At 64.6% G+C, this 21,503-nt stretch overlaps 3 protein-coding genes across 6 annotated transcripts in view; 2 read left to right on the top strand and 1 right to left on the bottom strand.

The window, feature by feature from the left end:
• Positions 1-969: 969 nt before the first annotated feature.
• APRT (adenine phosphoribosyltransferase) lies at positions 970-7,009 on the top strand. 2 transcript variants are annotated; one of them, XM_053952467.1, is made up of 5 exons: positions 970-1,190; positions 3,650-3,753; positions 4,737-4,870; positions 5,632-5,710; positions 5,943-7,009. In XM_053952467.1, exons 1-5 carry the CDS (start codon positions 1,048-1,050, stop codon positions 6,083-6,085), a joined length of 603 nt encoding a protein of 200 aa, XP_053808442.1. In that variant the 5' UTR covers positions 970-1,047; the 3' UTR covers positions 6,086-7,009. The 2 variants fall into 2 exon arrangements, with proteins under 2 accessions (XP_053808442.1, XP_053808443.1); XM_053952468.1 differs by lacking the exon at positions 970-1,190 and adding an exon at positions 3,016-3,112.
• Positions 7,010-8,546: 1,537 nt separating this feature from the next.
• On the bottom strand, positions 8,547-13,548 carry CDT1 (chromatin licensing and DNA replication factor 1). The gene is made up of 10 exons (XM_053952431.1): positions 13,099-13,548; positions 12,549-12,713; positions 12,277-12,473; positions 11,865-12,059; positions 11,629-11,774; positions 11,266-11,369; positions 10,890-11,078; positions 10,319-10,453; positions 10,014-10,215; positions 8,547-9,262 (listed from the first exon to the last, which is right to left on the bottom strand). Exons 1-10 carry the CDS (start codon positions 13,456-13,458, stop codon positions 9,099-9,101), a joined length of 1,857 nt encoding a protein of 618 aa, XP_053808406.1. The 5' UTR covers positions 13,459-13,548; the 3' UTR covers positions 8,547-9,098.
• Positions 13,549-15,571: 2,023 nt separating this feature from the next.
• PIEZO1 (piezo type mechanosensitive ion channel component 1) overlaps positions 15,572-21,503 on the top strand; it is a 23,891-nt gene continuing 17,959 nt past the window's right edge. For all 3 annotated transcript variants that reach the window (XM_053952411.1, XM_053952412.1, XM_053952410.1), the window contains exon 1: positions 15,572-15,654. In XM_053952411.1, the coding sequence (XP_053808386.1) occupies positions 15,591-15,654 (64 nt within the window). In that variant the 5' untranslated portion in view covers positions 15,572-15,590. The remainder of the gene's footprint in view (positions 15,655-21,503) is intronic.

Here is a 21,503-nt window from a genome sequence, read left to right as displayed (position 1 = left end):
GGCCTGGGAACCTCACTCGACCTCCAGGAAAACGTGGTGGAGTCTCCTGCAGTGAGGGTGGGATCGTGGGGGGGTCACAAACAGGACAGGGGTGACACAGACCCCCCGTTCCGGCCCCTCCGTTAGTGAGAGGCAGAAGCAGAGCTGCCTGGCAGGCTGAAAAGATCCTTTTTCCCAGGAAATAAGCTCCTGCTTATTTATTTCCACGAGTAGGCAGATAAATTCCATCAGCAATTCCATCTGCCAGGAAGAAGAGGAGTTGCTGGAAGAGCTCATTGTCCAGTGCTGTGCTTGTAAGGTCACCAGAGCAAGGCGTCCAGCTCATCGCAGGGAGCTCTGCTGGAAGGCCCTGTCCTTCCTCCCTCTTTGCTTCCCTGGAACAGCTGCCCGAGAGGATTCTCCCGGTGCCAAAGAGATGATCTGAGTTCAGGGAAAATCTTAGTTTGTGGGGGAATGGCTGTGAAGGGAGCACGGGCTGTCTCTGGCAGCAGAGGGAGTTAACCTTAACGGGAGCTGGGATTGTGCAGCCTGGGGAAGAGGAGGCTCCAGGGGGACCTGAGGGCTCTGTCCAGTGCCTGAAGGGGTTCTGAGAGAGCTGGAGAGGGACGACAAGGGCCAGCATAAGGGGGAATGACTTCCCCAGAGGGCAGGGTTAGATGGGATATTAGGGAGAAATTCCTCCCTGTGAGGGTGGGCAGGCCCTGGCACAGGTGCCCAGAGCAGCTGCGGCTGCCGCTGGATCCCTGGAAGTGTCCAAGGCCAGGCTGGATGGGGCTTGGAGCACCTTTGGCTAGTGGAAGGTGTCCCTGCCCATGGCAGGGGCTCTCCAGAGGGGGTGGGTGAAGTTTTCCCAGTCACAGCTCTCAGCAGCAAACACTGAGCTCAGCCAGGGGTGTTACAGCTCCAACTGCTTCTGCTTTCCTCAGCGAGCTGTGCCCGGACGGGTTTGGAGCAGATCCAAGGCGTATTTGCTAATGGAAGAGGAGACCTGAACTCATTTGGTGGATTTTGCATGGCCAAACAACATTCAGCAGCAGGAGATGGGAGATGGGAGCTGTGGGAGCTCCCTGCCCTGCCCAGGGCTCGGGGACACCAGGAGCTGTTGGTCCAGGACCTGGGGCTGTGTTATTGTCCCTCATCCCAACCAACGGGTTTAACAAACACAGAACGACTCCAGGAGTTCACACGAGGTGATGAGGGATGGAAAAGCAGGAAACAGTGAAGTCCTGAGGAGTTTGCTGTCTGTGGAAGGCTGGGCAGGGTGAGGGGGTGGAAATGGAACCCCCAGGCAGGGAGCTCCTTTCTGAGGCTGAAGCCAGGCAGGGACATCCAGCTCCACAGGGAGCAGGTACCTGGGAACTCTTCAGAGGAGAGCCTGGGGCTCCATCCACTGCTCCCAGGGCTCCGTGCCCCTGGGAATTGCAGCTCCATGTGCCAAGGAGCCAGGGCTCTGTGCCTCTGGGAATTGCAGCTCCATGTGCCAAGGAGCCAGGGCTCTGTGCCCCTGGGAATTACAGCTGCATGTGCCAAGGAGCCAGGGCTCCATGCCCCTGGGAATTGTAGCTCCATGTGCCAGGGTTATCAGAGCTCCATGGATTTGGGTTCTGTGCATGAAGTGTCAGGGCTCCACACACCGAGGGTATCAGTGCTTCATGTCCTGGGGTACCACACCTTCAGGGGGGGCTGGGGGCTCTGGGATAGCTCCATGTCTGGAGTAACAGACCTCCATGCACTGGGAATTTGGGACTCTGTGCACGGGACACCAGAGCTCCATGTGCCTGGGGGGCAGTGCTCCATGCTCCAACATACCAGAGCTCTGAACACCGGGGGGCTGGGGCTCCAATGGCCTGGGATACCAGAGCTCCACATCCCGGGGTACCAGAGCCCCAAATACCGGGGGGACTGATGTTCAATGCTCCAGGATACCGGAGCTCCAAATACCGGGGTACCAGAGCCCCAGATACCGGGAGGACTGATGTTCAATGCTCCAGGATACCGGAGCTCCAAATACCGGGGTACCAGAGCCCCAGATACCGGGGGGACTGATGTTCAATGCCTTGGGGTACCGGAGCTCCAAGTACCGGGGGGACTGATGTTCAATGCTCCAGGATACCGGAGCTCCAAATACCGGGGTACCAGAGCCCCAAATACCGGGGGGACTGATGCTCAATGCCCCGGGATAACGGAGCTCCAAGTACCGGGGGGACTGATGCTCAATGCTCCAGGATACCAGAGCTCCAAGTACCGGGGGGACTGATGCTCAATGCCCCGGGGTACCGGAGCTCCAAGTACCAGGGGGACTGATGTTCAATGCCCCGGGGTACCGGAGCTCCAAGTACCGGGGGGGACTGATGTTCAATGCCCCGGGGTACCGGAGCTCCAAGTACCGGGGGGACTGATGTTCAATGCTCCAGGATACCGGAGCTCCAAATACCGGGGTACCAGAGCCCCAGATACCGGGGGGACTGATGTTCAATGCCTTAGGGTACCAGAGCTCCAAGTACCGGGGGGACTGATGCTCAATGCCCCGGGATACCAGAGCTCCAAGTACCGGGGGGACTGATGCTCAATGCCCCGGGATACCAGAGCTCCAAGTACCGGGGGGACTGATGTTGAATGCCTTAGGGTACCAGAGCTCCAAGTACCGGGGGGACTGATGCTCAGTGCCCCGGGATACCGGAGCTCCAAGTACCGGGGGGACTGATGCTCAATGCCTTAGGGTACCAGAGCTCCAAGTACCGGGGGGACTGATGCTCAATGCCCCGGGATACCAGCGCTCCAAGTACCGGGGGGACTGATGCTCAATGCCCCGGGGTACCGGAGCTCCACACTCCGGGGTACCGGAGCTCCAAGTACCGGGGGGACTGATGCTCCACGCCCCGAGGTACCTGACCCCCACGCCCCAAGGGCGCTGCCGCCCCATGCCCAGGTGCCCGCCCGCTCCGGTGCCGCCCCGGGGCGGGCGGAGCCGCCCCCGCCCCGCCCGGCCCGGCCGTGCCGGAGCTGCGGCGGCTGCGCACGGCGGGGCCGCCATGAGCGACGAGCGGCTGCGGGCGGTGCGCGACCGCGTCCGGCCCTTCCCGGACTTCCCGGAGCCCGGCGTGCTGTTCCGGTGCGGCCGGGACGGGCACCGGCACGGAGATGGGGGCGAGGATGAGGACGGGGACGGGGATGGGATCGGGGAGGGAACCACGGCCGAGACTGGAGCCAGAACTGGGGTTTGGAAGCAGGGATGGGGATGGCGCCAGGAATGGGACCAGGGCTGGAATTTGGGATGGGACCAGGGCTGGAGCCGGGTCGGGGACTCGCTGCTCATCCCTGGCTCCGGCAGCACCAGGCGGGAGCCTTCCCCGGGCTCGGAAGCTTCCCCCGGGCTCGGGAGCTTTCCCCGGGCTCGGGAGCCTCCCCCGGGCTCGGGAGCTTTCCCCGGGCTCGGGAGCCTCCCCCGGGCTCGGGAGCCTCCCCCGGGCTCGGGAGCTTTCCCCGGGCTCGGGAGCTTTCCCCGGGCTCGGGAGCTTTCCCCGGGCTCGGGAGTTTCCCCCGGGCTCGGAAGCCTCCCCCGGGCTCGGGAGCCTCCCCCGGGCTCGGGAGCTCAGCGTTCCCAGAGCAGCCCCGCAGGTCCCTCACCCCCTGCCCTCTCTCATTGCAGCGATATCAGCCCCTTGCTGAAGGATCCTGTGGCCTTCAGGACTCTGATTGATCTTCTGGAGGATCATGTGAGGGCGTCTTTCCCTAAAGTCGACTTCATTGTGGGTGAGTGTTGTTGGTTGGACGTCCCCGAGGCCAGGGCAGAGCAGTGTGTCCCGGGTGGGAAGTTTGGGGTGGCCCTTGGGGAGCGTTGTAGCCCTTGGACACGAAAATCACCTGAACATTGGCCTCTGTCACGTGGTGACACCAGGACAGCTTCTACCCTTCAGCTCCTTCTGGGATTTCCTGAAATGCATCCCACACTTCAGTGCCAGCTGCATAATTCATTGCTAAAAAGGAGGGGGCACCCAAAGCCTGCTGTGCCCTCAGTGTCCCCACGCTGTCCCCAGGGCAGGCAGACCCTGTCCCAGCTGCTTTTCCTCAGGGAGCCTCTCCAGGCCAGCACAAACGACCTTGGTGGGCAGAACACCTCAGCTCACCTGGCAGAGTGCTGAGGAAGGCAGTGCTTGGGCTGGGCCACAGCCAAAGGGGCACGCACCAAACCTGGCCCAGGTGTGATAAGTGAAGTCTGCCCAGAGGTGCAGAGTTCCTGCTTGTGTAGCAGGACTGATACCAGGGCCCTGCTGGCTTTATCTCTAAGGAGAAGGGTCAGAGGGGAGGGAAGTGGGCTCTTGGGGCCAGCAGCAGCACATCTGGGTGAGAACAGGAGTGTGGGCTGTGTTTTCTTCACTTCAGAAGTGACTTGAAGAGCAAATTGCTTTTAGAATGGGAGGATAAAACAGAGGGGTTGTGCCAAGACCCTCCCCCAGTGAAATGATTCTGATCTGAGTGATGGGACAAGAGGAGAAGGCCTCAGGTTGCACCTTGGGGGGGGGGGTTAGGTTGGATATGAGGGAAAATTAATTCACTGAGAGGGTGAGCAGGTACCAGAACAGGCTGCCCAGGGCAGTAGTGGAGTCACCATTCCAAAAAAAAAACGTGGATGTGGCACTTGGGGACGTGGCTCAGTGCTGCAAATGGTTGCACTTGATGGTCTTGGAGGCCTCTTCCAACGTGACTGAATCCCTGGTTCCTGCTGTGCCCCCCAGGCCTGGACTCCCGTGGGTTCCTCATCGGGACCCCGCTGGCGCAGAGGTTGGGGATCGGCTTCGTGCCCGTGCGGAAAAAGGGGAAACTGCCCGGTGCCACCGAGTCCATCTCCTACAGCCTGGAATACGGCAAGGTGAGGCCAGGGGGCCTCAAACCCGTGGGGAGGGGGTCCCAGGCTGGGTTCTGATGCCGTGGATAATCTGGCACAAGGCCCGGGAGGGGAGCGGCGCCGAGCCACGCTCGCTCCGTCTGTGCCCACGGGTGACGTTTGCTGCTGGGCCGTGATCCTTCTCGGGGGCTGGTGCTCAGACTTGGTGCTAAATGGCTTTCTTTGGCTTGAATTCAGGGGCACGGCCACGGGGAGTGTCCCCCACTCTGGCAGTACGTGCTGTAAGTCGGAGCCGTCCCGCGTGGCTTCCCCCGCCCCGCAGCCCCGCGGCTGCTCCCAGGGCTGAGCCTCGCTCTGTGCTGCTCCCACTAACAGCAGCAGAGCCCCCAAAGCCAGGCCTAAGCCATGAGGATTGTTTGGGCCAACCAAGCTGGCGTGACACATCCAAACAGGTGCCAGTTTGGATCTGGCTCTAGGCAGAGCTCCCCAGTGCGTGACAGGAGATTTTCCTCGCTGGAGAACTGCTCTGGGATAAGATTCCACCATAGCTCACACGATGAGAGTTCAGGATCTTGGCGTGCCACAGGGTTGGCCCAGCAACCCCCTCCCTGCTCTTTCTCTGGCGCTCCCCTGTAGCTGGGATTTGTGGGGTTTTTGGGATTTTAGGTGCTGCGTTTAGACTGATGTCGCTGAGGACTTGTCTGTGTTCCAGCATGAACCAGCAGCTCCTGAGGGGTTTCTCTCCAAGGCCAGACTAAAACAAAGCTGCTCTTTGCTCCCTGCAGGCTGAGCTGGAAATCCAGAGCGATGCTGTGGAACCAGGGCAGAAGGTGGTGGTTGTGGATGACCTGCTGGCAACTGGAGGTGAGGGAATCACGCGTGCCCCAAGTACACCTGTGTGTAAATCCCTTCCAGTCCCACCCCTGCCCTGGGCAGGGACACCTCCCACTAGCCCAGGTTGCTCCAAGCCTTGTCCAGCCTGGCTTTGGACACTCCTGGGCTAGCCACACCTCTCTGCTATCCACAGCCTGGCAGCAGCAGGGGTGGCTGTGGGGAGCTGCCCCTGGAGTGAGGATGTTTCTGCTCCCCTCCACAGGTACCATGCGTGCTGCCTGCGAGCTGCTGAAGAGGCTGAAGGCTGAAATCCTGGAGTGCCTGGTGATCATAGAGTTAAAAGCCCTGAAAGGGTCGGAAAAGCTCAATTCCATCCCTTTCTACTCCCTGCTGCAGTATGACTGAGGAGGAGCAGGGAGGAGAGAGCACTGGGAACAAATCTGGGGCTTTATTTAGTGACTCTGGATGTCACAAGGGGGTGGGGAAGGGGGCTAAACACAGCATGGCCAGATGCTCTTCAATCCTAAATTTCCCAAGCACTGTGTTGAGTGTAGTGATCCCTTTTTGACGTTCATCCTTTTAGGAAGAAGGAACAGGCTGATTGTCTGATTGACCAAGATGCAGCCTCACTGAATCTGTGGTTTTTAGGAGACCAAAGCGATGACATTGCTGCTGAGGCAGGAGAGCTCTGACAGGGCACCAGCATTCCCTGGGCTGGGCCTGTCAGCCTCCAAGGAACCTGCTAAGAAATTCCCAAAGAAACACAGGGAATGGGCAAAAAGCAATTCTTTCTGTAAGGGACAAATCCTGCTGTATTTGACCTCAGGATGGGCTGGCTGCTCCGTGCTGTCACTCACACCAGAACAGGTTGCTCTTACACCAGGGCTGTGCTTGTTCAGGTGAATGAAGTGCCTGCTGTGTCCTTAGATCAGGATGGTGCTGGTGTGGGATGAGCCCACTCAGTGTTTTCCTTCCCTGGAGACCACAGGCACCTTTTGTTCAGCAGGAATTCCCCATCTCCTGCACCACATCCCACTCCCCTGCTGCTGCTTCCCCTCTGCTGGGCTGTTCTGGGCCATCAGGCTGCTGCCAGCTCAGAGCCTGCCCTTGGTGCCAGCTGAGGCCACAGGAGAGGTGTTGCAGTGGTCTCAGGTGTGTGAGGGGTGGGGTTGGAGATGCTTCCTCCAGCACAGTTCAGTTTGGTCACAGCTAAAATCCCTGTGTGCCAAAACTTCCACAAGCCTGAAAACATCAGGGACTGTGTCCCTGGCCCAGCAGGGACTGGACTCACAGGTGAAATAAATAGTGATGTATTTTTGTATTTCCTAAGCTGTCTCAGAGCTGTTCTTGCAGTGGCTGAAGCCGTGAATGACCCTTGGGAGTGGCTCCCTGCAGCCCCAGGTGGTTGGTGGGGCAAGGCTGTGGTGTGAGCTCTCCCTTATCCCCCAAATGCTTGGAGTTGTTTCCCAGCGAGCATTCAGGTGCCTTTTCTTTACTTTGCACCAATCTCTGGCTGGAGAGGCTCGGTCAGCTCAGCTCCCCTTCCCCACCCAGCCCTTCCACTTGGAAGGACCATTCCAGCTTATTTCCATCCCCATTTCCTGGAAAGCCCCTTTGGTGCTGCTCACTTCACACCGAGGAACACAATTCCCTGGGGACCTGCCTGCCCCAGGGCCCTCGGGGAGCCAGGGCAGGCAGCACCTCCCGGGCTTGGCACCAGGAGAGGGTCCCTGCTGCGGGGGAGAAGGGAAAATCAATTCCACCCCAAAGAGCCGTGGAAAGCAGCTGCGTGCCGGGGAAGCGGCGTCAGCCCTGCCAGTGCCAGCAGGTGACATCAGGGAACGTGGGGACGCTGCCTTGGCCCTGGCTGGGCTGCCAGCAGCCCCTGATGTCATTTGCTTGGAGAGACCAGGCTGGGCAGGAGCAGCTTCCAGGTGGGAGAAGGGTTTTATCCCGAGGAGCAGAACGGGAGCTCTGCTGGGAGCTCTGCTGGGACGTGAGTGTGGCTGCCAGGCTGCTGATTCCAGCTCCTTTCCAGTCCTGCTCCTCGACTCCAGCTGCTGCAATCCAGCTCCTTCCCACCACGGTGAGGTCCCTGAGCATGGCTGAGAGCCCAGCCTGCCCCAGGAGCCCCCAGCCTCACCCAGGAGTCCCCCCAGCCTCACCCCCAGCCCCTGGGTTGGATTTAATCCCTTCTCCTCCTCCCTGGAAACTGGGCAGGCTCCTGCCAGCAGAGCTGGCCAGCTGGGCTGCACAGGCAAGCACGGGCCTGGAGGAGGAGGAGGAGGAGGAGGAGGAGGAGGAAGGCCTCTTGCTCCCTCAGGAAGTGCTGTGGGATCTCAGATGCTGCCAGACTCCAGCCCAGCACTTAAGGTGGGGAATGTGCCCAGGAGCAGCATGGGATGAAAGGATGAGAGGGAGTCCCCGTTGCCTGCAGCTCCCCCGGCTCCAGCCAGCCCAGCCCGGCTCGGGGAGCAGCGTGAGGTGTGTGTGACATGGCCCTGGGCAGCTCCCACCCCTCCCCTGAGCCCACACTGCCCTGACCTTGGGCACGGTGCCAGCCCAGCACCTCCGCAGCCATCCTCACCCTCTTTGTCCCTCTTCCCAAGCCACTTCAGCCAAGTGGCCTGGGATTTCCCCTGGGAGAAAAAAAAAAAAAAAAACCTGGATCCCTCAGCCCTGCCTGCCCCAGTCCCTGCAGCAGCTGCTCCCCCAGCCCCATTTACAAAAGCTGCATTCAGCTCCCTGCAAACCCACGCTCACTTTTTCCAGTGAGTCTTTCTCCAGGAGCTGGACGAGGACCCAGCCCTTCCCGGCGCCAATTGCCATGGAGAACCACGAGACAGGCAGCGAGGAGGAAGAGCACTGGGTTAACACAAGTCAACTATATTTAAAACATTTAATACAAATGTGTTTTGACAAGTCCTGTAGTTGTTTCCAGCGAGGACTGGAAGATGCATTTTCCCTCCCTTAAAAACAGAACGAGGCCCGAAGCTCCAGAAACATCCATTTGTGACTTTTTCTCTCACTCCTTCCTGCCTGTCACCCTCTCAGCCCGCCCTGTTCTGCCTTCACCCCACCAGGACCCAGTTAATGGAAGAAAACTCTGAAATTGGACCTTCAGGACACCCCTCATTGCACTGAACCTTCATGAGAACCAGGAAAGGGAGAAGAAAAGGTTCCTCAGGTTAGGGTCACTTTCATCATCAACCCCAGGACACAGGATTGCTCAAGGACATGGGGACCTACAATCCTCACAGCTCCCACCACAGGAATTAGTTAAATTAAGGCATTTTACCCTTCCTCAGCCACCCGAGGATGAGCCTCCCTCCAGCCCACCCCAGAACCCAGAGCGCTGTCGGGATTTGCTACACTTGGAGGAGATTGCACAGAAAAAAAACCCCAACCCTGGAGGGGCTCAGAGCGCTCCGGCCTCCTTGGCCACCTTGTTGAGCCTCTCGGTGACGAGGCCCAGGTCCTTCTCTTTGTCCAGCTTGACGTAGGTGTCCGTCCTGAGGGCGTGGACGCCCACCCAGTCGGGCAGCAGCTCCGCGAAGAGCCGCACGTGTTTCTCCATCTCACCTGCGGCCGGGAGCAGCGGGCTCAGAGCTCGGGAGCACCGGGATCAGAGCTGGGGAGCACCCTGGGCTTGGGAGCACCCGGGGGTCAGAGCTCGGGAGCACCCCGGGCTCAAAGCTTGGGAGCAGTGGGGTCAGAGCTCGGGAGCACTCTGGGGTCAGGAGCACCCCCGGGCTCAAAGCTTGGGAGCAGTGGGGTCAGAGCCCAGGAGCACCCCGGGGTTCAGGAGCAGCAGGGTCAGAGCTCGGGAGCACCCCAGGGGTCAGAGCTTGGGAGCACCCCGGGGGTCAGGAGCACCCCGGGATCAGAGAGCTCAGGAGCACCCTGGGGTCAGAGCCCAGGAGCACCCTGGGCTCAAAGCTTGGGAGCAGTGGGGTCAGAGCCCAGGAGCACCCTGGGGTCGGAGTTCAGGAGCACCCCGGGGGTCAGGAGCACCCTGGGGTCAGAGAGCTCAGGAGCACCCCGGGGTCAGAGCTTGGGAGCAGTGGGGTCAGAGCTCGGGAGCACCCCGGGGTCAGGAGCACCCTGGGATCAGAACTCGGGAGCACCCTGGGGTCAGAGAGCTCAGGAGCATCCGGGGGTCAGAGCTCGGGAGCACCCCGGGGTCGGAGCTCGGGAGCAGCGGGGTCAGAGCTCAGGAGCACCCCAGGGTCAGAGCTCAGGAGTACCCCAGGCTCGGGAGCATCCAGGGGTCGGAGCTCGGCTGCCCGCAGCCCCCTCGTCCCACAGATCCCCTTCCCCCAGCAATTCCTACCGGGTGCCACCAGCTCGGGGCAGCTGTCGGCCAGGCGGGCACAGAGCAGCTCCATGCTGAGCGCCGGCTTCCTCTCGGCCACGAAGACGCTGCGCAGGACGCGCGCCATGGCCGGCAGCCGCGCCAGCCGCGCCGCCCGCTCCTCCTGCCGCGCGTCCCGCGTCAGCAGCGCCGCCAGCCGCGCCGCCTCCTTCGCCCGCACCTGCGGGACACCGCAGGTGAGCACGTCCCCGAGGGGATGGGCTGGGCGTGGGGATGGGGAGAGCCCCCCAGCCCCGTGTTTGGGCCAGGCCGGGGTGACTCACCCGCTCCAGCAGCCCCTGGGACACCCCTTTGAGCGCGCTGGAGGTGCTGGCAGGGGCCGGGGCTTTGGAAAGCGCCGGTTCCCCCGCGCTGGCTTCGGCCGTTCTGAGGGCCAGGTTGGCAAGAGCTTTTTCCATCTGCTCATGTGGAAGAGGGAGGAGGAGTTGGGTTACAGTTCAAGCTGGAGGAAGGAGAAGTTTCCCCTCTGCCGCCCCCGCCGTCACCCGGCAGCCCAAGTGATCCTGATCCATCCTGCCTGCACAGGGGAGTTTGGGGTGCTTCATGGAATCGTGGAAGGGATGTGGAAGCTCTTCTCATTTGCAGCCCCCTGCCATGGGCAGGGACACCTTCCACTAGCCCAGGTTGCTCCAAGCCCCATCCAACCTGGCCTCGGACAATTCCAGGGATGGCACAGCCACAGCTTCTCTGGGCACCCTGTGCCAGGGCCTGCCCACCCTCACAGCCAGGAATTCCTTCCCACTATCCCATCTAACCCTGCCCTGTGGCAACAGGAAGCCACCCACACCTTCCCAGAGGTGGCACAGACTGAGCCAGCCCCTGGCCCTGCCTCACCTTGGGGCTCAGCATCCCCCGGGCCGTGCTCAGCACCTCCTGGGCCGTGCTCAGCCTGTCCTCGTGCGGCGGCTGCGGCAGCTCCGCGGGGCTGATGTCCGGCACCTCATCCACGTTGAAGCGGGGATGCCACCGGGTCAGCTTCTCCTCTGGCACCACCATGGGAGGGCTGAGGGCAGCCAGGAATGCCTGGAGAGGGGCGAGAGCTGTGTCACGGCAGCAGGAACGGAGAGGCAGCCGCTGCCCTGCGCTCCCAGCACGGCTTGGTGACACGGGGAGCGAATTCAGAGCCCACCTCCGAGAGGAACCTCCGTGTCCTTCAGCCTGGATGGCCCCAGTGACAACCCCAGGGCAGGGGGTGCCAGGTGGCCCTCACCTTGTGGTGCTCCCTGACGATGTTCACCAGGTTGCGGTGGAATTCCCTCCGGCGCTCCAGCAGCCGCGACGCCGACAGGTGCGGGCGCCCATCCACCCTCTCCTCTGCCAGGAGGGACACGAGTGTCACCCACAGCACCCCAGCGGGGCACAAACCACGGCGGCCTCGGGAAGGACGGGATCAGAGCCCTGCCACGGAGCTGAGTCGCTGCCTGGACACTTGTCCCTCCTGTCCCAAATCGTTTCCCACTTCCAACACGCTCAGAGGCTCCATTTAACGGACCAAGCAGAGAGCATCCCTATGGATTCAGGGAGCGTACACTGAGCGTACCCCAGCTCTCGGGCACCCCAAAACCATCCGTACCTTCCCCCAGGACTGGCTCCAGTGTGAGCTGATACTCAGACTTCTTTCCACCGCTGCTGAAGGTGGGGACGTTCTTCTCCTGGCGCAGCCGGTACGAGCTGGGATACACGGCCTTGATCTGCCCCAAGTGCTGCTCTTCAAACTGCCTGTGACAGCACCACAGGGGTTGGGGACCCCCAGAGCTTCAGCTAGGACCCCAAAACGGGCTGCTGGCACCCCAAAACGGGCCAACTCACCTGCGCATCATGTCCTGCACGCCCTGCTTGACCTTGGCGAAGGTGACAGTCTCGGCGCGGTTGAAGAGCATCCCGGTGATGGTGTCCACGCTGCGGAACATCTCTGCCAGCACCCTGAACTTGTAGGGCAGCGTCAGCCCCGGGGGCAGGTCCTGGGCCAGGGTGTGGAAGCGCTGGTAGGCCGGGGGCTTCTGGCTGCGGGGAAGGACAGGACGGGGTCAGGGTCCTGCTGCTGCCATGGTGCCCAGCTCCCACGCCCATCCCAAACCCCTTCTCTGAGGAGCTCTCGGGGTGGCGTCACCCGGGGACGTCGGCGTCACCACGCTCAGAGCCCCCACAGCCCCCAGACCCTCACAAAACCACCTGGGGGCTGCGGCAGCGCCCTCACATCCCTCCTGCAGCTGCTCCTCACCCGGTCTGTCCCTCAGGAGCGGCCGCCCCGCTGTCCCCGGCCCCGCTGGCCGCTCTCCTCTGCCGGGCGCGCAGCTCCAGCTGCCGCACGCGCTCCAGGCGGCTCCGCAGGTCACTGCTGGTCCCGCTGGGGACAGAGGGCACCTGGCCCAGCACCTTCATCCTCTGCAGGCGGCCCTGCAGCTCGGCCACGTCCTCCTGGGCAGGGAGGGGACGCAGGGTCAGAGCGGGACGCGCGGCACCAAATCCACCCGCGCCGGGAGCAGCCCGTACCCGCTGCAGGCGCCGGGCCGGCCCCGGGGCTGCTGCGCTGGGCTCTGCCCCCGCGTCCTGCCCACGGCCCGGGGAGCCGCTGGTGCTGGCCGGGGGGGACACGGCCAGGTCCTGGGAGAGGGGCGTTGGGGGTCGAGGAGTGGCCAGAGGCGAGGAGCTGGCGGCCTGCAAGAGAGAGAGGAGAGTTAGGGACTGTCCGGGGAACCCACCCGCCCGGATCCCCTCCCCTGTGCCCCCCAAAGTCTTGCACTGGGAAAGGGGAGCCACAGAGGGGTCTGCAACAGGGGCAGGGGGCAAGCCCGGGGGGCAGAGGGGCTGAAGGGGGCGAGTTTTGGGGCTCCTGCACTCGGGGCCGGGTTAAGTCCGGGTGAGGGGGGCATTGTGAATCAGGAGAAGGGGAGGCAAGTTCGGGGGGTCCTGCACGGGGAAAAGGGGTCGGACACTCGCGGGGCTGTTTGATGGTTCCACACGCACCCATTCACTCCCCCACGCCTTTATCCTCCCCCATCCCAGAGGAAGCGGCGCATCCCCGACCCCACCACCTCCCTACCGCTCCCGGAGACCCCGGCTCCGCATCCCGGGGCAGCTCCAGCCTCTTCCGCGCCGATTTCCCGCTCGGTTCCCCGAGCCGGGCCCCGAGCGGCGACTCCGCTTCCATCTCGCGGCGGCTCCGCTTCCTGCCCGCCATGCCCCGCAGGGCCGGGCAGCCCCCGCGGGCCGGGGTGCTCGGCGAGCCGGGCAGCAGCAGCGAGCGGGCGCTGAGCCCCGCCGGGACACCATCCTCCTCCTCCCGGTGCACCGGGGGACCGGCGAGGGCCGCCTTGAGCAGGCGGCCGCCGCCGCGCTTGGCCGGGGCTCCGGTGGTCGCTTTTGTCTGGCCGAAGAAGTCGGTGAGGCGGAGCTGGGCCATGGCTGCGGTCCCGGTCCCGATCCCGGTCCCGGTCCCGGTCCCGGTCCCGATCCCGATCCCGATCCCAATCCCGATCCCGGGAACACGTGAGGCCAGTCCCGCGCGCTTCTCTCTTGGCGGGAGCCCGCGCGCCGAGGCCCCGCCCACCGGGGCGGGCAGCGGTCACGTGAGACGGGTTTGGCGCCACTCGGCTCTTAAAGGGGCCGCACCCCTCGGAGCGCTGCTGCACGTGGGGAGCCGGGGGTGGGGGGGTTCGGGACAGCTCCGGGGGACGGGGGGGCTCCGGCCCTGCCGGGTCAGGGAGCAGCTGATGCGCCGTGGGCAGGGATGGAGGTTGCTCACTCCGGCTGGGGCTAGTGGGGAAAAGCCGGGAATTTCCATCTGGAATGGTGCTGGTGGTCGCCCGCACGTGGGGCCGAGCCCTAGCTGGCTTCCACCGGGAGCTCCATGGTGGCAGGGAGACCTTCAGGGCGCAGCCATGGGAACGAGGGGCTGCGGGAGCTCCTGCAGCGTCCCCCCGCCCGCCATTCCCTGCCCCACGCCTGTCCCTGTGCTGTTGGCAGTGCCCGGAGCTGGGAGAAGCCTCTGGCCCATCACTGCCAGAGCGGGCACTCAGACCGTGCCCGCAGCACTTTACGGAGCCTCACGGGTCTCCCCCATCCCTCGTAAAACCTGAGCGAGGCTGGCAAAGTGCAGCAGGGCTGGATTCAGCCGGGCAGGGCAGGGCTCTGGGGTGCCATTCCCAGTGCCCATTTGCTTCCACAGCCTCCATTCCCCGCCTGCCTGCGGGTGCTCGGGGCTGGGTTGCAGCGAGAGGCCGGTGCGGGTGCCTGCACCACCCTTTCCTGGATCCCTGCTGGCCTGGGGTGCACTGGGGTGTTGGCAGGGGTAATTCCCATACCCAGGTCTCGGGGATGTTGGTGTTAACGCTGAACTTCACGTCTTTTGTGACCACGAGGGTTTCATTTACACGAGCAGCTCCCTCCGCATCCCGGTGATGAGGGTGGGTGCGGCTGAGTCCCCGTGATAAGGATGCTCCCACGAGGGGCTGTGCCCACTGAACCCATGGATCACATTTGGGAGCCATCAGGCCCACCCTGGTTTGGGGGGTTATGGTGTGGGCAGGCGTGCCTGGATGGTTCGGGGTGGGGAGAAAAGGCCCTGGAATTCTGGAGGGAGCCCAGAGGAGAGTGGGGAGCAGTCCGGCAGTGTGCCAGCTGGATGCCAGTTTATTAACCGTGCTGGGAAAACAAGCGCAGGGAAGCCAAGGAATGTGGAGAATTCCATGGGCCGGTGGTTCCTGTTGGAGGCTGGTGGTTACCAGCACTGCCAGGTGTCACTGGCCACGCTGCCCGTGCCACCGGCTGTGCCCGGCGGGATCCACCGGGATTCGGGACTGAGACAGCCCAGCTCCAGATGTGACCCCAGGTCCCCACACCTGGGCTCCCACTCCCATGGGGGTGTGGGTCTGCATCTGGCTCTGCAGTGGGCACCGAGCTCGGGGAACGTGGGACTGTGGGTCCAGCTCCAGGGATCATGGACCCAGCTCCAGGAACACAGAATGGTTCCCCAGTGCCAGGGATCATGGACCCAGCTCCAGGGCTGCACATCAGCTCCCATGGGAGCCCTCCCGAGCTCCCCACTCCTTGCAGCCCTGGTATCAACAACAAACATTCAACAAAAACTAGCTCTGACTTCTTCATTTCATTTTCGGACGAAATAAACACGAAGCACATCTGCTTATCTTTCTTTCCCTTTTTCCTTCTTTTGAGTGGATACTTTTTTTTTTTTTTTTTTTTTTTTTTTTTTTTTGTCCCCTGACCGCAAAAAAAGCGGAACCCGGAGGGCTGCGGGGCCCGTGCTGAGCCCGGACAACTCGTGTCAGCGGCGGCGGCGGGCGCGGTGCCGGCGGGCGGCGCTGGGGCCGCGCCGGCCCCGCGGGTGGGGGGCGGGCGGTGCCGCTTTATAAAGCGGCGGGCGCGGGGCGGGGGCAGCGCCTCGGAGCGCCGCGGCACCGGGCAGCGGCGTCGGCACCGGGGCCAGCCCAGCCCAGCCCAGCCCAGCCCAGCCCCGGCGGGGCGGAACGGCTCGGAGCGGCTCGGGCCGGGCCCCCGCCGCGGCGGCCGGGCGGGATGAACCGGCGGGGGCTCTGCGCGGGGCTCTACTGGCTGCTGCTGCCGCTCGCCCTGCTCGCCGGTGAGTGCGGGGATCACCCAAAGGTGACCCGGGTGCGACCCCCGCCCGTGGGGAGGGTGGCTCGGGGGACGCCCCGGGGCTGTCCCCGCGGCTGTCGCCGCTCGCCGGTGGCTGCGCGGCGCGGAGGCTCCCGCGGCACGTGGGGCGAGGGGCGCGGGGAGCGCCGGGAAGCCAGGGGCGAGCGGATCAGCGCGCAGGAACCGCGGCTGGGATCCCGGGGAGGGGGGGGTCGGTGCCGGGACGGGCGGTGGTTCCGCCCGAGGTCCCGCCGGCTCCACCCGTGACCGAGCCCACTCGCGGGGAACGCTGCGACTTTCTCCGGGGCGGGACGGTTGTGTGCGTGTCCCCCCCGCTATCCCCCGACAGCCGGGGGCTGTCCGGGGTGCAGGTGACCCACTTGGGTCACAGCCGTGTCGCCGTGCTGCGGTTGCGAGCGGAGGTTGCTCGGGCCGGGGTGGGCGATGCCCGGGGGGCAGCTGGCACCCGTCCTGTCCCCATGCCCGGGTGGATCCCGGAAAGCAGAGTGCCCACCCCAGCCCCCGTGGCTCTGCGGTCCCCAGGCTGCCACCGGCCCGTTCCCCAGCACTGTCGGCCTTTGATGGCAGATGTGCCACCCACCGAGGCAACCGGCTGGCCACCGGCCTGGAAAATCCCCGTGTCCCGGGACGCGCAGGACAAGAATCGGCTCTTTGAAGCCCGCCTGCTCCGGAGCCGCTCCGGGGACGCTGCGTTTGCGTAGACGCAAAGGAAAAAGCTCTTTATAGCGAGGATTGTTCAAGGGGCTCCTTGTGCCGGGCACGGGCTGCGGCTGGCACCGACACCGGGCTCGCACCACCCGCGCTGGGGGCCTGAGCCCCGGGGAGCTCTGGCATGGCTTTTGGGGGTGGCCCTGGAAAGGACTTTTGGGATACTGTCACCTGCAGAGAGGGGGACACGCTCCCGGCCGAGGGAGGCTCGCCCAGCCGAGCAGCCCCGTTCCCGGCTGTGTTTTGGGGAGCGGGGTTGGGTTTCGGGGCGCTGGCACCGGGCAAAGCCTCGCTGGCGGAGGAAGTCGGCGACTCATGAAAAAGCTGCTTTTCCTTTGGTTTGCTGGGGCAGTGACTCAGAGCATCGCGCAGGATGTCAGGAGGTTAATTATAACCCAGCCCAGAGCGGGGCTGGGAGAGGGGGCTGCGCCGCCCGCACCGGGGGGCAGCGGCCGGGCCGGGGCGCGGGAGCTGCCGGGTGCGTCCCATGGGTGCCTGGGGCGACACGTGGCCTCCGGGCCAGCCTCCCGCGGGGCCCTCCTGCTCCGAATAACGCTGATTTGGCCCCACATCGTGACGGCCGTGCTTGGCTCTGCCCCCTGCTCCGGCGCGGGATATGCTGGGGACCGCCGGTCCCCCGCGGATGGGGACACTGGTGGCCTTGCTGTCCCCCCCCCCCCCCCTCGCGCTGAGCTTGTAGGTGGCTTGTTTAAATTTGGGGCTCCGCTTGGGCGGGGACTCCGTCCTGCTCCAGTTGATTGGCGAGAGGGGGTGACTCAGCAGCGCCCAGGGGTCTCGCAGGAGCAGCACCCGGGGGAAACTGAGGCACGGGGGGGGGGGGTGTGGTGTGTGTGTGGCTCGTCCCACTGCACCTGGGTGGGAGGATTTGCCCCGCAGCACGACCCGCCTGCGGCCTTTCCTTCCCGGCCGGTTTGGCTCTCCCCAGACGTCCGGAGGATGTTTGCTCGCGGCTCCCGGCCAGCTCGGGGCGAGTGGAGGCGCAGGGCTCGGGCCCCGTGCCTCGGGGCAGCCCCCGCTTCCCACGGCAGCCCCCCCCCCCGGCTGGCACGGCACTGGGGGGGGGTCCCAGCCGTGCCCTGGGCTGTGTCCCCACCTCGGCTCCATCCTTCCTGCTGGGATTCTGGGGTGCTGGAGCCGCTGTGGGGGGGCACAGCACATCCCCCACGAGAGGGGACCGGGCACCCCCAGTGCCAGTCGTGGCCACGCTGATCCGTGGCTCCGTTTGCAGAGGTGATGGGGGAAGGTGGCACCCCCTCTCTGGGGCTGCAGTGCCCCCCGAACCCCCTGGTGTGGGGACACAGCCCCCCCAGCCCGGCCAGGGTGCTGGGGGGGGTCCCTGGGGGTCCCAGGTGCCACAGGGCTGGAGCCCAGCTGGGTGCCAGCGTGGGCTGCAGCAGCTGCCTCCTGTGGTCAGGTGCTTTTTATAAAACCCAGGGAAATAAAATAGAGGAGGAGAAAAAAAAAAAACTATTAAAAAAAGAAAAAAAAAAAAAAAAAGAAAAAGCAAAGCCACCGCTGTCTCCAAGAGCAATAACTGCTGCTTCCTCCCGGGCACAGGGGGAGGGGAGGGGATGGGATGGGGTGGCAGGACAAGATGGGATGGAGATGCAGGCCCCGGGTGCCAGGACTGAGCCCCCACAGCCCCAGTGAGGTGGGGGACACCATGGGGGGCTCCCCAGGGGTGCAGCGGGTCCCCTTTGGGTGAGGACAGCGGGGTTTGGGCACCGCTTGGCACTGCCACATGGCAGCCACGGTCATGGCCCCACTGGGAATGTTGGTGGCTCTGGGAACGTGTGTCCTCATGTGTCCCAGTGCTGAGCCTGCAGCTCCGGGAGCCCTGTGGCACGGGCTGTGCCCTCCTGGCGTGTGCCAGGGAAGGGGGTGTCCCTGACACTTGTCCCCCTGAGCTGTTGCGCTCCCCGTCCCGTGGCACGTTCCCTGTCCCGTGGCACGAGCTCCTGGCTGATGCTGGGATTTGTCGGGCTGGCAGCCGTGGCACCCGCTGGCACCTGGCCCAGAGCCCTCCTGGGGCATCTCCTGCAGCATTCCCTGGAGCAGGGTCGGGAGCTGGCGGGATCAACTTTCCACAAAAACAGGATATGGTGGGTGAGCTGGTGGGGCTGTTCTTTCCTGGAAAGAGGGACTGAGGCTGGCGCTGGGAATGTGCCGGTGGCCAGCTCCGCTTGCCCAAGGGCTTCTTGCTTTGGGGCTGATGGGATTTTGGGATAGGAAGAGCCACACTGACGGGATTTTGGGATGAGGCCTCTGGGTTCCTCACCTTGCCTCTGGTTTGCAGCCAGCGGGTGCAAAGCCGAGTCCTGGGAGCAAAGTGACTCCTTGGTGACCCTGTCAGGGTGCCCGGGGTCGCCAGCTGGGGCTGGTGACCTTGGCCCCAACTTGGCAGAGCTGCCTGGCCCCGGCAGCAGGTAACGGGCCCTTGTGAGGCAGCAGGGCAGGGAATTAAAGAGCTCTGCTAATTAATCCTGAGTGCTGCAGGTCCCCGCAGAGCAGCGGCTGCGCCGGTGCCGAGCGCCGTGTGGATGCAGAGCGATGGTGGAGCAGGGCTGCTGTGTGGGGCTCCCCCAACTCCGGGGGTCTGGGGAGCCCCCTCTCCCCGTGCAGCTGGGATGGATCCCTGCTGGAAGCTGGCTGGGTGTGCAGCGGTGCCTGGTGTGCAGGGAGGGGGCTGTGCCAGACCCCAACCCTCTTCCCAGGAGCCCAGTGCCGCGGGGAAGGCGCTGGTGCCCGCTCCTCCTGGCTGCCCCCACTTTGCCAGGGGTGCCCAGTGACCCCAATCCCCTCCCACGGGGAAATTCAATTAAGGCTGGCGTGGAGGAACCCCGGCACATCCCGCCCAGCTCCCCAGTGCTGTAATTTATCCTCCTCCAGGCTCATTAATGTCGTTAATATTTCACGTGCTACCGGTGCCGGCCGCGGTGGCGGGGAGCTCCCGGCAGCGTGGGAGCTCCTCGGGCTGCTCCGGGGTCACGGGGCTGGGCAGGCAGGAATTGGGGTGCCAGTCCAGGATACCTGGCTTAGGGGACAAGGTGAGTGCTCAGACGGCCGGGGTGTCGTGGGCGAGGGCACTGCTTGCGTGGGGAGGGGGCTGTGGGTGCTGCACCCCCCACCCCCCAGCCGGCTGCTGGAGGGCGGGTTTGCTCTCCCCACACGCCAAACTGGTTTTTCTCCCTGTGCCTGCACTTTCCCCGCTGTCAGCACTGCGGGGAACCGGTTCCCTCCCTCCGACTGTGCAGGACGGAGCACCCACGCAGCCGGGCACGGCACGCCCCGCTGCAGCCGGGGGGGTGCCAGGCCGGGCTCCGAGGGTGCCCCCAAACCAGGCTGCCACCTGTCACCACCTCCTTTCCCTCCTTTTCCACCCTGGTTGAAGCCATGGAGCACTTCTGGGAGGTTTCCTGGTGACGCCCGAGGGGTGCAGGGTGAGCCGCCAGCCAGAGGGTCCTGGGGGGTGCTGGTGGCACCAAATCATGGGGTCAGCAGGCGGGCACCCCCCCAGCGCCCAGCAATAATCCGTGTTCTCATTGGAACTCCCAGCCGTGCCACCACGTGCCCTCGATGCCACCAGCGCCCGGGACGTGGCCGTGGCTGGGCCGGGGGGCTCCCGGTGGGGCTGGGTGGGCGCTGGCACGGCGGTGCCAGTGGCCAAGGGGCCCTGCCTGGCTCCCACGGAAGCCGGAGCAGCGTCTCGCCCCCGTGCCGGGAAGGCTCCTCTCGGCTGGAATATTTGCTCCATGAGATCATGGTTTGCCGAAACAGCCAGGAGCCCTCGGCAGCGGCTGCGGGAGGTGACGCCGCCCGGGGTCACCGCGGGGAGGTGGCTGCTGGTGACGGTCCTGGTGCCCCCCAGCCCTGCTCGGGGCCAGGCTGTGCTTCGCAGCCTTGGGGACACGTGGGGACCCCGCTGCGGGGCCGCGGCTGGGTTTAGCCCCAGCCTGGGACGTGTCCCGGGGCGTTCCTGGGCGCTCCCTCCGAAGGTGTCCCGCCGTCCCCGGCGTTGTGCCGTGTCCCCCCCCCCCCGGGTGCGCCGTCCCTCTCCCCAGGATGTGTTGTCCCATTGAAACCTCGTAAACACAGGAAGGGCTGTGCCGGGCTGCAGAGCTGAGCGTGTCCCTGGCGCCCGGCCGGGCCCCCCTCACCCCCTCCAGTCCCACGGGGTCAAGGCTGAGCCCCCCCCGTGTCACCCCCTTCCCACGTGGGGTGCCAAGGGGAGCAGCTCCCTGCCCTGGCACCCCTTGGCACCCCAGGGTCACCAACGCCGGTTTCCTGTGGCTGTCCCCTCCCTGGGCTGTCCCAGAGGGACCCCCCCCGTTGCTGGTGGGATGTGTCCCTGTGGTCTGCAGCAGAGGGGATGGGGGATGTCCCCGGCAGTGCCTGGGGCAGGGCACAGTGACAAAGCGCGTGGCCCTGTCCCCAGCCGGGCGCTGATCCCGCGGGTGTCCCGGTGGTGCTGCCCATCCCCATCGGGGCTGCCCCGTGGGTGCTCCCAGCCCCTGCCGGTGCATGTGCTGCTGTCCGTCACTGTCAGCGTGGTGACAGGAACGCTGAGTCCCCAGCCGGGGTGACAGGTGCCCCGCCACGTCCCTGTCCCCATGCCTGTCCCCATGCCTGTCCCCATGCCTGTCCCCGCAGGGCACTGGCTCGCCCCGGCTCCTCCGGTAGTTTCGTGCCTCCAAACAAGCTGTAATTTAGGTCTAAAAATAAGTGAGGGGGAAGGTGCAGAGCTGGTGGCACACCCAGAGCAGGGCTGGGGGCGGGTGCTGTGCCAGCCCTGGGTGGGGGGGTCACGGGTGGGGGTCCCAGCCTGGCCATGGGGTCCCTGCAATGCTCAGCCTGGTTTGGTGGGGATGATGTGGAAATGCAGCAGATTTTTCTCATGGCTCTTCTTCCCCTGTCACCCCATGTGTCTGGGACCTCTGGTGTCCCCTCTTGTCACCCACGTGGCACAGCCTGACGTCCTGCCCGTGTCCCTCTTTCCGATGGCACTTTTTTTGGGGCTTGACCCCCTTGTCTTCCCTGGCATCACCCAGGACCCCAGCACCGCCTGGCATTTCGGGGTGCCCC

This window comes from Vidua chalybeata, chromosome 11 (genome assembly GCF_026979565.1).
Source record: "Vidua chalybeata isolate OUT-0048 chromosome 11, bVidCha1 merged haplotype, whole genome shotgun sequence".
Lineage (NCBI taxonomy): Eukaryota > Metazoa > Chordata > Aves > Passeriformes > Viduidae > Vidua > Vidua chalybeata.
This window is presented reverse-complemented; position numbering and strand designations above follow the sequence as displayed.